The following is a 12,366-nucleotide window of genomic DNA, read 5'->3' as shown; positions in this document are numbered from 1 at the left end:
TCGTCGCCAGCGTGCAAGCCAGCGAGCAATCCTCCTCTTGATGTCATCGACGGACCAGGGTCGGGCCGTGACTTTTGTCAGCAGTTCTGCGCACCATTCAGAATGTCGGACCGCCCGCTGGATTGCTCGCTTCGCTCGCAATCCTCCTCTTGATGTCATCGACGAATCATGTGACCATTTCCGTAAGAGTATTCCTGCGGACCAGCGCTGTGGTCGTCGCCTCCACCACTGATGTCACGTGACTTTTGTCAGCAGTTCTTCCTCGCACCACTTGTGTTACTCTGGTACAGTATTACCGTGTGACCTCGAAGAAAGGCTTTCGAGGACCTCACCAATGATGGTCCTGGATTGGAAGTGCTGCTCCACGACGTCAACCACTGGCTCACGACGTCAACCACTGGCTCACCACAGTCCACGCCGAGCATTTGCGATGCCAGAACATTGAACCCGCTGGGGCCGCGAGAATCTGAGAACCACGGCTTACCCCGAAGGCTCCAATGCCAAACAACCCACACTACATACACACTACCTTGACACTAACAACAACCCATTCCCCCTCCCACCCTCGTATTCCGAAAGCGCGCACTTTGTCCGACAATGGTGGCCCAGCCTACTGAACATCCCACGTGTAAGGTCCACAGTCGTCTTATTGGCGGAACACGACCAAGTGAGCCATCGTCTGCACTTCGTGCTCGCGCAACATTCTTTTCGGGTGTCGGTCAATCACGATAACTACAATTCGTACAGGACTGCTTCTGGGCTTGGGGTGAACTGCGTGACCCCTCCTCCTCTTCGCCCTTTCTCTTCCTCCTCTTCCGGATCTCAACCTCAGCCCCCCACCACATCCACATCCACATCCACCACATCGTTGAGCACCCCCACGCAAATAGAGCAAGACGACGGACTGATGCACCTCTGGTACGTCAGGTGTTCGACGCGATCTTTGAAGAAGACTACGAGGATAGAGGGACGCCTGATCGGCCTAGACCGTTGGTGGCTGTTGATTTTGGACATGCCGTTTGGATTGAGTATGTTGGTGGGAGTGTAAGAGGGATTTGAGGGTGAGTTGGGCAAGTGGGGAAGGGGAAGAAGGAAAATTCAGGGAGTGGTTATTCTTTCGGATAAGGATGGGAGGATCTTTATTTTGTGTTATGAGTGTGCTTTTCAGTTATTCCGGAAGATGTCGATCGACGCGGCTGACCATCCAATTCGACGATGGCCAGCTGCCCAGTCCTCAACTACCTAGAATTAACATTATCTGTCTGTAACACCTGCCTCAGATTATAACCCTTCCGTCTCACAGAAAGTGACACCTTGAATCATTGATCAAGGTTCCCCTCCGAAATTTCGCATTTTTCTGTTCCTCAGGACACCGCCATTTGTAAATTTAATGTAGATTGACTTAAAACGATGCTTAGTTGCGTAAAATACATTTTTGACAGTTTCTAGCTTTTTCCCCCGTGGTACAGGGGGTGAACTATGTTTTTGCTGAGTTTGTTTACTAGTATTGAACAACAACTTCCACAACCCAGCCACAACCGGCCAATTGCGGGTCATCAGGAGAATATTCTCTCCCAGTCGATTCAACGCCCTCATTCCTGCGGACCAGCGCTGTGGTCGTCGCCTCCACCATGACAGACGACGAGCACCTGCTTGACCGTCGGACCTGTCACGCGCGGCCACACTCGTTGCTGGTATTGCCGCGCGCCGCTTGTGTTACTCTGGTAATTACCGTGTGACCTCGAGGGCGTGGTCCCCCCCGCCTGCTTTGCCTTCCCAGCACCTTGAGGGTCGCATGTCCGGGCTGCACATGCGGGTAGCGCCCACTTTATCGGTACGGCAACATTTGTTTTCCGCGCGTAAACCTGCTCTGATCTCCATGCTAGTCAATGAACAACCGCTAGCAAAAAATCCTGTCCGGCATCAGCTCGCGTCATGTGATGGAGCACCCTCCACGCGAGGGCCCTTTGGCTTTCCTTCCACCATGCCAGAAGACGAGCTCCTGCTCAATCGCTTGTCAACCATCTCTGCCCTCTACAACAGGATCGACAGTTGCATCGAAAACCCAGGTCTCGAGTTGTCTCAGTTCCTTCGAGAGCTAGGATTTCAGGCAGCTCAAGCTGCGGACTATGTCGACCAAAGAATCGCGTCTATGCCGACAGCTCTTCCTAACACAAACCCCACCATAGACCCTGGCACGGCTCCCAGCACGGCTCCCAGCACGACTCCCAGCATAGACCCCAGCACAAATGTCCCTCTTCAAGTGGCGCCGTCCACCACACGCACTCGGATGGCAAGCTTCGCGCTAACCTCGCAAACGCCCCCCCCCCTCTAATATCTTCTTCTAGACATCAGTGGAAATCGCCCAACAGCGATACGACTCCATTCTCGCGCATATACAAGAAAAAATCGACCCCTTTCAACTCCACGAATATCTATCAACAACTCACGACCAATCGCACAACAACAAAACACACGCGCATTTGGAAGACGAGGCGTTCCGTCGATTATTACGTGGATATGAAGCAGGTAGCGACGAAATTTGGGCAAGTCCCAACATCTTTTATTGTTTCTTTTTCATTACTTTCCACAGGAGAACCTTTTTCATTCCATAACAAAGCCAAATTACAACGATATCTACATCCAGTCCAAAGCAAACGACGACTTGCCGCTAGCCGAAAGCCTTCACAAGCGCGATTTGGCAAGTTTTCCCCAATTCCTATCCTTCTTTCTGACCAAACACAGTTTTTACACAACTGTCACTCAGACCAAACCATCGACCGCTACGTCAATTTTGTCTTTCGCAGCATCGAAACTATAAAGTTTACAAAACGTTGGAACGACCTCGACACCCTACCACGCGGCCGATCGATCAAGAAACACCACCTCTTGCAACTATTCAAATCCCTCCACATCAACCTATACGAGGACCTCGCCGTCGCCGAAAACACGCTCAATGCCGAAATCGAACAACGTGGGGACATGGTCGACCTTTACCGCCAATACGTCCAACAACAAAACGATATGATTGAAGAAAATCTTCGCGTTTTTAAAGGTAAACATTGCCGCGTCATCACCGCACGCAACACCCTACTTTCCATGTACACCAAAGTGAGTCACACATGGTCATCATTCACATTCTTTGTCAACTCCTTGTTACAGTTTGGCAACGCCGTCCTTTTCGACCCAATATGGGATGCAGCCAGTCAAAACACGGCTTCAGGATTGCCTGGCCGTTCAGACTCGTTCCGAGCACTCGTCGGTTTGTTTTGCAAGGGGGAACCTACCATCGATCCAGGTGCCGAAGAAGCATTTCAAAACATTACCTCTGCCCTCGGTATTTCAGGTGTAGTAGATGTGTAGTCCATTATGTAATCCAACACATCTTGTTGGCGTACGGGCCATCAACCGATTCATTCACCTCGGCCCCCTGTCGCGAACGCTCCTGCCAACGACCGATTCATTCGCAATGGAAAAAGGCTTTCGAGGACAATGATCCTGGATTGGCAGTGCTGCTCCACAGTATAACATCATGTGACCATTTGGGTCGACGCGACTTTGGACGCGACTTGTCGACATGTTTGGAGCACACTCTCTTTAAACCACCATGCCGCGCCCTATCGTTTTGTCGTCCGACGATGAGGGCGGTGATGGTCCGCCTCTCTCTCCTTCAGCTAGGCCTTCAAAGAGGGCACGAGCCAATCCCGCACCCAAAAAGACTGCTTCAAAAGGCAAGAAGCGCAAAGCAGCCGAAAAAGAGTATAATTCAGCCTTTTTTCTTCTCAGACACTCTAATTCGGGCGCATATAGGAACGTTCCCATCACCATGTCTCCAGACGAAAGAGTCGCGATTGCAAAAGAAGTAAACGTCTTGGCGCTCAACATCGCCAAAACCGATATCGTCGGTCAAACACTGGCGCAACGGGCAGCGCGCATTGACATTAAAAAGAAAAAGATCGAATTGGAACTTTCCAAACAACAGAGCCGTCAAACCGAACTAGAACTCGAATTGCAGAGGGAAAAGGCAGCAGAGGAAAAGGCAAAGGCAGTCACCGAGGAGGAGCAGCACCGCCGAGAAGTAGAAAAGCTAAAGATACTCAGGGACACCGCCATCGCAAACGCACAGGCTCAACACACCCAATACTACCAGCCTCCCTACTTCCCCCAACCTCATCCCCAGTTCATGTACGGGAACATGCCGCCACCACAAGCCCCAGCCATCCCCACGTCCCCACTCCAGTCCATTGCCCAGCCCCCTTAGATGCATTCGTCACGCCTCGTTTAGACACATCGTCGTTCCGATTCATAGCTGTACGCCAATTGTTGTATTCCTAATAGACTAGATGTAACGTAACCACAACCATGATAAATAATTTCAAGTACTTTCTCATGGAGACACATCCACGAACTGGCAGCCTTGCATTTTCCGTTACTTCTCCTCGCTGTGTTCAACGCGAGAGAGTACTAAGACTTAGGACCATCTCTACCTCTTTCTTGAGTCGCCTTTGTCAAGTTATCAATTGCCACTCGATCCTCTTCTACGAATTTCTCAAAATTCTGAAGCACCCTGCCACGAAGGATCCATGCCAATGCACGCTAGTATGTCTTTAACGCGCACCAGCCTTTTTATCTACTGTCGACACTCACCCGCAGTTTGAACCATAGGCGAACTCTAGCTGTCATAAAGGAAGCCTGAATGGTCTAGTGGTATGATTCCTGCTTTGGGTGCAGGAGGTCTCCAGTTCAATCCTGGATTCAGGCCTTTTTTTTTTAATGTTGCGCCACTACCAACCTTTGTCAGCATTGTCCAGCGCTCTCTGTCACTGCCAGCAACACATCTTTTGACCGAGCGACGTTTGGAGCGGCTCAGTTCCTCAAATAGCCAACATTCTCAAGCGACAACACATTCTAACCATTTCACTGTAGAACCATGGCAATTGACTTGCGAGCAACATGCACGCCCAGTTATACGAACTCAAGGTGTCTGTGGCGCCTCATCGTCACCGTCAAAGTCGACAAGCACACCTGTGGAGTTGACGGACAAAATCTGGACGAGACATTTCGACTGTGCGTCCGTTTTCTTGTTATTACGAACATCCATTAATGTCGTCACAGGTTGACGTTCTGATATCGTTTGAACAGCAAGGAGAACGGAAAGAAACGGAATCTGGTCGCTCCCTTTACACATTCGCTAGCCGAAGCAGACCTCCGTGTACTTTCAAAGGTTTCTCATGGGAACTTTATGGAACCCGTACTTATAATGGTTGACCCAAACTCTCTAGACTTACACAGGCTTCACTACTAGTTCAGCTACGATCTGGGCTGTTGCTAATCGAGCAAAACCTCAAAATGGGGCGCTCAGGCGTCTGAGAAGTAGGATTGCCAAATGGCCTCCGCCAATCTCACCGCCCTTACTCTGACACCGGATATTTGTCCGACGCCAGCTCCTGCAAGTCGTTCACTTATGCAACTTTGTGCTCTTAATTGATCACATTGCTCGCAGCATCAGGAGCCTCCAGCACTCACCACCTATCGACGGCCTGTTATACGTCAAGTCCTACGCTCGGAGCACTTTCCTACGTGCAGCATCGCATGCAACGCACGAGATACAACAGGCGCATTGGTGTGTGGGCGAGTTGTTGAGGGAGTAGTATTCGCATGACTTCGAGTATGTTTTCGAATTTCCACAATCAACTTTTACTAACTTGCTCTCCACCTGTTGTGTCAGTGTCAGCGTCAAGAGTCGGGAGTACAGTGTATGTGGTAGCGAGTTTGTTGATGTAAATAATTACGTACTCCAACACTTCTTGTTGGCGTACCACCTCAATGGAGCCTCCTCCGCCAGGATTTTTCATTAACCCTCCTGCAAGGGCTCTTGATCGACTCATTCAAATTGCAGATGCACCGTTACCCACTGCAAACGCTCCTCCCAATGACCCCGACAGGCTCATTCAAAGACCCAACCCACCGTCACTCAAGGACAGCACGGCTTTTCCACAGTGGAAGAAATCCTTCCAGGACCTTGCCAACGATGGCCCAGGGTTCACTCTCCTCCTTGAAAACCTCGACGAATGGCTTACAACTGTTCAAGCGCATGCATCCCCAAGCAGCCGCAAAAAACGTCAGGCAATGGAGTATCGATGGGAAATTTATGTGGGTATAATGGAGCAAGGGATTTCTGGCGAACGTACATGGCACTCGGATGTCATCCTCAAGTATGGGCCAAAATTTCTGCCCGTTCTCGTAAGTTTCTCTTTCTTTCTTCTTCTTTGAGTACTGTGTAACAACTGTACAGAATCACCTCGCTCGTGGCACAAAAGGCCGGAAATCTATAAAGGCGTCTACTCTCCAAGAGTACATGATGCTTTTTTCATGGTGCATCGCTAGGAATTCAAGAGATCCGGAAACATCATGTGTCGACGGCATCCAGTTGCTCACGAAAAAAGGCATGCTCAGCATGCTGAATGATCAGCTTTATCATCGCAAGTCCATGTTATATTTTTTTCTCTCTCCACAACTGTAACCTTTCCCCAGTCATTCGCACTTCCAACCTTGACCGCCATCAAGATGAAAAGGTCTACTTTGGTCGGTACGAGATCAAATTGATGATTGAAGTTGCACTCCGAAAATCTGCGACATCCGGACGCATGATCGCTATCCGATCAATCTGTATTCTTCTTACCTGCTTTTACACCAGTCTCCGACCAGGATCACTTGGTTTTTCATTTGACGAGTACCTGAGGGATGGAAAAGTATGTCATTACACATTCTCTTGATGTCTATCGACTTCCCCCCCCCCCTCTAGTTTCCCATCCTTGCTGATGTTCAAGTGTTTCGCGTGAGCGAAATGGCTTTCAAGGTCAAGTTGACCATAAAGAACTTCAAGGTGGGAGAGCTGTCATGCCGCCTCATGTCTCTTCTTATCACATTTCTTTAGGGTTTCAATTCAACCGTCCAGGGACAAGCTCGCGAATACTGGCTTACTCCCATCCAAAACTGGGAAAACGTCACCTTTGATGTCGCGTTTTGGTATGTGTTGTACCTGTTTCTTCGTGGTGCGTTGGACGGAATCAATGTACGTCAATTGTCCACTTTTTTTTTTTTGCGTTGCAATCATTTTAAATGCCTCGTAGACCATGGATGATCTCCGCAATTACAGTGATTACTCCCTTCGCATCAAGGATGAAAAAAAACATGAACCTCTGCACGCCACCTGCCTTTTCCTTTTCTTTGGGCACCAAACTCATTCCTCTTTTTAGGTTTCTAGCAGCCAATTCTGGAGGTCGCGCTTTTCAAGACCCCCCTCACCCAATGTCAGCAAGATCTGTTTCAGCATTGTGTAGCATTCTTTCACGAGATGCTGGTATGCCAAAATCTGGCCTGTATTCCATCCGCAGGGAAACTGGAAATAGAGTAAGTCCTTTCCTTTTCTTTCTCTTCCGTTTGTTTGCCAACACACTATAGTACGAAGTCCTCATTGGAAAATCGCGTGCCGCAATGATCATGGGCCATGCCAGACCCGGATCTCTCAAATACTATTCTCACAACACAGGAAACATTGACCTCGTGGGCGTCACCATGAACGCGTTGCCACGGGGACATGATGTCAATGCCCTCGTATGTATCTTTTATTCACCACCCTTTTCAGGCTAACAATACGTACATTCAGCACGCCGACATGTTGAATAAGGACTCAACACCTGCCATTCAGGCTGTCCTTTCACTTGTGGACATTGTTGATGAGGACGAAGAGGACGACGATGAAGAGAACGACAACACCAACAAGAAGGAAAGAGTTGAATTTGTGATCAAGAAACCCACGCTCTCACATGAGGATAAACTTGGTTTACATGAGGTACGGTCATCATATCATTTGCCCCTTTCATGCTAATCATGTTTTGTAGGCTGACGTCGAGATGAACAAGCTCGCAAAGGAAGAAGTCACAGCGTGGGATGCCTGGTTGGCGTGTTACACACCTCGCGATGACGGTGTCCCATTTGGTCGCGCGTTGTCGGCCATGAATCGTTACTTGGCAGCAGATGGTGTGAGGCCGATTGCTGATGAGGAGACCATTACCAAGGTATACTGTATTGTTACCCATTACCATTTCACCTTTCTCATATTGTCTTAGGCACTTAATCATCTGAAAAAAGCAGTGAGCGAAGCTGGTAAACGTAGGCGACGTATCAACCGGCTGGGACAATCTGCACTCAACTCTAAAGAAGACAAGCGGCGTCTTGCTGCAATTAAAGGAACTGCCCAAGATTTGAAGCGCGCTGCTGAGCAACTCGCCAAACCATCACATTTCCTGACAACGTCGCTTGGTACAGGGATCTTGGAATCTATGGTTGCTGGTCCCTCAATCCAACCATTGATCCCTCCTGTACCTAGGCCCTCAACTGTTCCTGCACCTACGTCCTCGATTCTTCTTGCACCTACGCCCTCAATTCTTCCTGCACCTAGGCCCTCAATCCCTCCCACACCTAGGCCCTCAAGCCCACCACCACCATCAGGCCCCTCATTGGGGCTGTTGAACAAGGGCTCTTTACTTCCAGGCCCTTCACCTGCGCCACCACTGACTTCCTTGCTCCCAAATCCTTCGCCTATCCCATCACCAGGAATCTCGGGCCCAGAAGGTTCAAGTGAATTTCTTGAGCATGTAGCAGCCAATATGCAACTTGATCAAGACGAGGAAGATTCTGAGGAAGAAGAGGAAGGGGTCGACACTGAGATTCAGAACATGTTTGATCAGGCGTTGCAACTCACTTCAGCTGAGTACAAGCCTGATGATCCCCAGCCTCTCGTTGATGAAAGTGAACCACCTACAAGCATCGCAGATGTTGAGAAACCACCTCCCGCAGATGCAGAGTTCACAGCGGCCGAAATCCGTTCACTGCTCATGGAGGTGGTCCTTCAGCCTGTCTTTCTGGATCGAGCCTTGCTCGCCATGTCACAGGCGAGTCTTTCTTTCAATTGTATAACTCTCTACCAATTATTATCAGGATGATGATGGCAAATGGCGGTGTCCGCGTTGTAAAGAATTGTATGGCCATGACCCTGAATCGCAAGAGCACGACCATGGATCGCGGACACATTTGGAGAGACATATGTGCGTCAACTATTTGAATGTATGTTCTTTTTGATGCTGACGACTTTTAGTTATACCAAACATTCAGACTGGAAAGATCTTGTCCTCCAAATGCTTACTGCCAACAGCGACGTATTCAAATGCCCTACTCATGGCTGTGACTTCAAGTAAGTTTACCTCATCATCTGGCTGGGATCATAACTTATCTAAACGACGCAGGGCAGAGACAGAAGCCCTCGTTCGCACCCACTGCCTTGAGGAGTGCAGTGCATCTGAATTGTATGGTACACTTGCAAAGTCGCACACCAAAAAGTACAGGGCTAGACGTGGGATCAAAAGCCACCAGATCACCAGCACCCAAATTACGCAGCGAGCCACAAGACGCGTGGAAGGTTATACACAGTTGCTGATGGAAGTCAGGTCCATTTTCAATGATGTGGAGGATGAGGTCAATCATACGCATCCATCATTGAATTTCATTCTGATTGTTTTTGTGCAGAGCCATCGTGCAAGACTGCATGCCAACGTCGACTCCCTCATTGGCCAGGCCGACACCTTTTCCACGTCGGACAAACACATCCCGGTCACGGTGTCGGAGCTTCTTGAGCTCGTTGAGGAGTTGTCTGATCTTTCTGAGGATTCTGAATAAGATTACAATAGTAGCGATACAGTGGTTATACTACAAAAGAGTTCTGAATTAACAGATGGCACCTCCTCGACATTACCTTCCTTCGTCATCACCCAGAGGCCATGCCTGACATCTGTCGAGCTGGAGACGAGTACCAAACGAACACCCATCAGGCCGCCTTGTCCAGAAGCAAAGAGTCGTCGTCCATCGTAGGCAAGGTCAGCGAGCGCCGTCCAAACGATAAATAACCTGAAGCTTCGCCAAGTCGACGTTTCGACGTGCAGGAGGTCCTTGAACTCTTTGAACCATAGAAATAAGAGGAACAAACAAAGAGAGTCGAGGGAATTGCGTACGTACCTACACCCGAAGAGGACCCAGACAACCAAGCGATGGCAGCCCATTAGTATCCTGTGCCTCCACCGTGGACGTCCCAGAAAGCTGGTGCTCGACGAGGAGGTTAGACCCTCGAGAGGGCGAGGCCGTTTGGTTCTTAGCGGGGTTGTACATCAGGTTGTGAAATTCCCTACGACGCCGGCTACGCATGTATCATCATTAGTCCTCGATCAGTAAAAGAGGAAAAACTTACAGAACATAAGCAACAGTCGGTTTCTCTTCATACGGCTTCTTTGGGCTCTTCAACTCGCTGTCTGGCTTTAGAACAGCCTCAAGCGGTGAGGCCAGGAACGGGATTTGCGGAGAGTCTCAGAGCACGCTGGTTGTTCGCCCTCGTTTTGAAATTTGGAGTGACAGAGGGATAAGTGGTCGGCGGACCACGGGCGAGACGTGGGGAGGTCCTAAGTGGCGTGGTGGGTGTCTTGTTGGGTGAACCACCATGGTGGTGGTGAAACGGGCTGATGCAGCTGGAGGTGAGCTACACGATGGCGATATATCGATAAACCTCCTGCAGGTAATTTATTGGACCCAAAGCAGGAATCATACCACTAGACCATTCAGGCGATATGAAATCAGACCACAGCCTCAACTTAGTAGCCGATCATCCGTGCGGCAGCAATTACAATCTGCCCGTCACTTAAAGTTATTCCTGCAAAAAAGAGACATCATAGCTGATATAGTGGATGAGGAAAATACGGTTGTAGATTGGATTCGTGTTCTTTTTTCGGCTTGAGACCAGGGAGGTTATCCACTCTCCTATTTTTAGATCATAGCTGTTTTCGTTCTCCCCTCAGCCAACTGGATTCTTCAGTGTTTCACTTAGAAAGGGCTAATCCAGCTGTCCTCAACTCGGTTTATTGAGCTCGGAGTGATTTCCTCTGACTGGTAGGAGAGGCCTCGGTGAGAATTTCGGGTGATTGACTCTTATAAATGGCAAATGAAGTATTTCCATACTCCAGGTTTTAGAATGAACGCTCCGCGGCCTCAAGGCTTGGACTCTCTTAAAGTCGTAAAAAATGCTCTGGCTTCACTTAGAATTTATTTCCGTTGCCCTATCATTCCGTTATCCAAAACGACGAAGTCCCAAACGGCAAACAATCAAAAACAAGTGTCTCCTTTCTTGAATAGATCATCTGGTCGGGCAATCAAATCCTCCTCCTCTCCATGCTTTCTCCCAGCTTACCTCTAGCACCTGCGAATTGAAAGAAGGCATCTTTTTGTAAGCTAAACTGGCTGCTCAAAATTCCAAACCTGCTCCCTGCGCACAATCATGTCTCAGCCACGCTCAGGCTGGCACGATGCTCCGAGCAAAATGTTCGCTGCTCTATGTCAAAAATTCCCAAAAATTCCTGAAAAATTGGTCATATCCATAGTCTTCCATGACTTTGCTGCCATGGACCTCTACACTCTACCCTTGCAGTTTGGTAATACCAGCGAGCGGACCACGCCTTTCAGATGTGGTCCATCATATGATCAAGAGTGTGCATCAGCAGCAGTGGCATGGTCACGAGAACCCAACCTGGTCTTCCGCCATCTCTGCACCTACTTTTCAATTTTGTCTGCTCATTTCATTGGTCAGCCAGACCTTCCCCTTGCCTTTTTCCGATATCTGGATCATCTGAAACACCTATCTGTGGTGCACGAGCCTGTGGACACCGGTCCACAGGTATCATGTGGAATTCTTTAATAATTGTGTCGCGGAGATGCGTCATGGTGACTTCTCAAAGTGGGCCGTTCCAGAAGCTAGGCTCTCAAAAAAATATGGCTTTGACCGTGAACTCTTTTTACCGGAGCCAAATCAATATGCTGCCAACAAGATATTTTACAATGGCAAGCTTTGGCGGTTGGAGAAAGACCCAACCCGTGGTAAGATCAGGTGAGTTACTACTGCTGATTACGGTTTACTCTTGGCTGCGATTAATGTCAATTCTCAGCTTTATACTTCGGCGAACTCAGGATCCCTTTGCTGCTGAACCACAGTACGTTGCGCAGATCAAGCTCACAACGAATCACCTTAATATGCGCAAATTGCCAATTGGAAAACCTGGTGAAATTTTTGATGTACATCAAGACCTGCCAATAAAAAATGTCATCATCTCATTCTTTCCCCTCATGGTTAGGCAGTGGACCTGGATCAACCTGGACATCATCGCTTCTATGAAATTCTCAGTTTAACTCAAATTATAGAACACCTATGCTATGAGGGTGGGGATCTTCCTTTTCTGACTGTTGTTGGTAAGACTTCCAGCCGACCAT

General features: G+C 48.9%; 5 protein-coding genes across 5 annotated transcripts; 4 read left to right on the top strand and 1 right to left on the bottom strand.

The window, feature by feature from the left end:
- Positions 1-334: 334 nt before the first annotated feature.
- Positions 335-1,048, top strand: LACBIDRAFT_300352 (uncharacterized protein; the record flags this gene model as incomplete). The annotated part of the gene is made up of 2 exons (XM_001883109.1): positions 335-369; positions 472-1,048. The coding sequence occupies 2 exons, from the start codon at positions 335-337 to the stop codon at positions 1,046-1,048; spliced, it is 612 nt and encodes a 203-aa protein (XP_001883144.1).
- A 1,472-nt stretch (positions 1,049-2,520) lies between these two features.
- LACBIDRAFT_300351 (uncharacterized protein) lies at positions 2,521-3,363 on the top strand (the record flags this gene model as incomplete). The annotated part of the gene is made up of 3 exons (XM_001883108.1): positions 2,521-2,701; positions 2,768-3,111; positions 3,163-3,363. 3 exons carry the CDS (start codon positions 2,521-2,523, stop codon positions 3,361-3,363), a joined length of 726 nt encoding a protein of 241 aa, XP_001883143.1.
- A 1,567-nt stretch (positions 3,364-4,930) lies between these two features.
- Positions 4,931-9,738, top strand: LACBIDRAFT_294684 (uncharacterized protein; the record flags this gene model as incomplete). Its single annotated transcript, XM_001883107.1, has 18 exons — positions 4,931-5,067; positions 5,143-5,212; positions 5,445-5,623; positions 5,729-5,756; positions 5,833-6,243; positions 6,296-6,354; positions 6,488-6,752; positions 6,806-6,886; positions 6,938-7,029; positions 7,260-7,413; positions 7,465-7,617; positions 7,670-7,855; positions 7,905-8,081; positions 8,133-8,950; positions 9,004-9,110; positions 9,161-9,256; positions 9,309-9,481; positions 9,589-9,738. 18 exons carry the CDS (start codon positions 4,931-4,933, stop codon positions 9,736-9,738), a joined length of 3,336 nt encoding a protein of 1,111 aa, XP_001883142.1.
- Positions 9,739-10,074: 336 nt separating this feature from the next.
- Positions 10,075-10,224, bottom strand: LACBIDRAFT_300348 (uncharacterized protein; the record flags this gene model as incomplete). Its single annotated transcript, XM_001882992.1, has 1 exon — positions 10,075-10,224. One exon carries the CDS (start codon positions 10,222-10,224, stop codon positions 10,075-10,077), a length of 150 nt encoding a protein of 49 aa, XP_001883027.1.
- A 1,589-nt stretch (positions 10,225-11,813) lies between these two features.
- On the top strand, positions 11,814-12,285 carry LACBIDRAFT_300347 (uncharacterized protein; the record flags this gene model as incomplete). The annotated part of the gene is made up of 2 exons (XM_001883106.1): positions 11,814-11,986; positions 12,045-12,285. The coding sequence occupies 2 exons, from the start codon at positions 11,814-11,816 to the stop codon at positions 12,283-12,285; spliced, it is 414 nt and encodes a 137-aa protein (XP_001883141.1).
- Positions 12,286-12,366: the final 81 nt, after the last annotated feature.

The sequence above is a fragment of the Laccaria bicolor genome, genomic scaffold, assembly GCF_000143565.1.
Source record: "Laccaria bicolor S238N-H82 LACBIscaffold_19 genomic scaffold, whole genome shotgun sequence".
NCBI classification, from domain to species: Eukaryota; Fungi; Basidiomycota; class Agaricomycetes; order Agaricales; family Hydnangiaceae; genus Laccaria; species Laccaria bicolor.
This window is presented reverse-complemented; position numbering and strand designations above follow the sequence as displayed.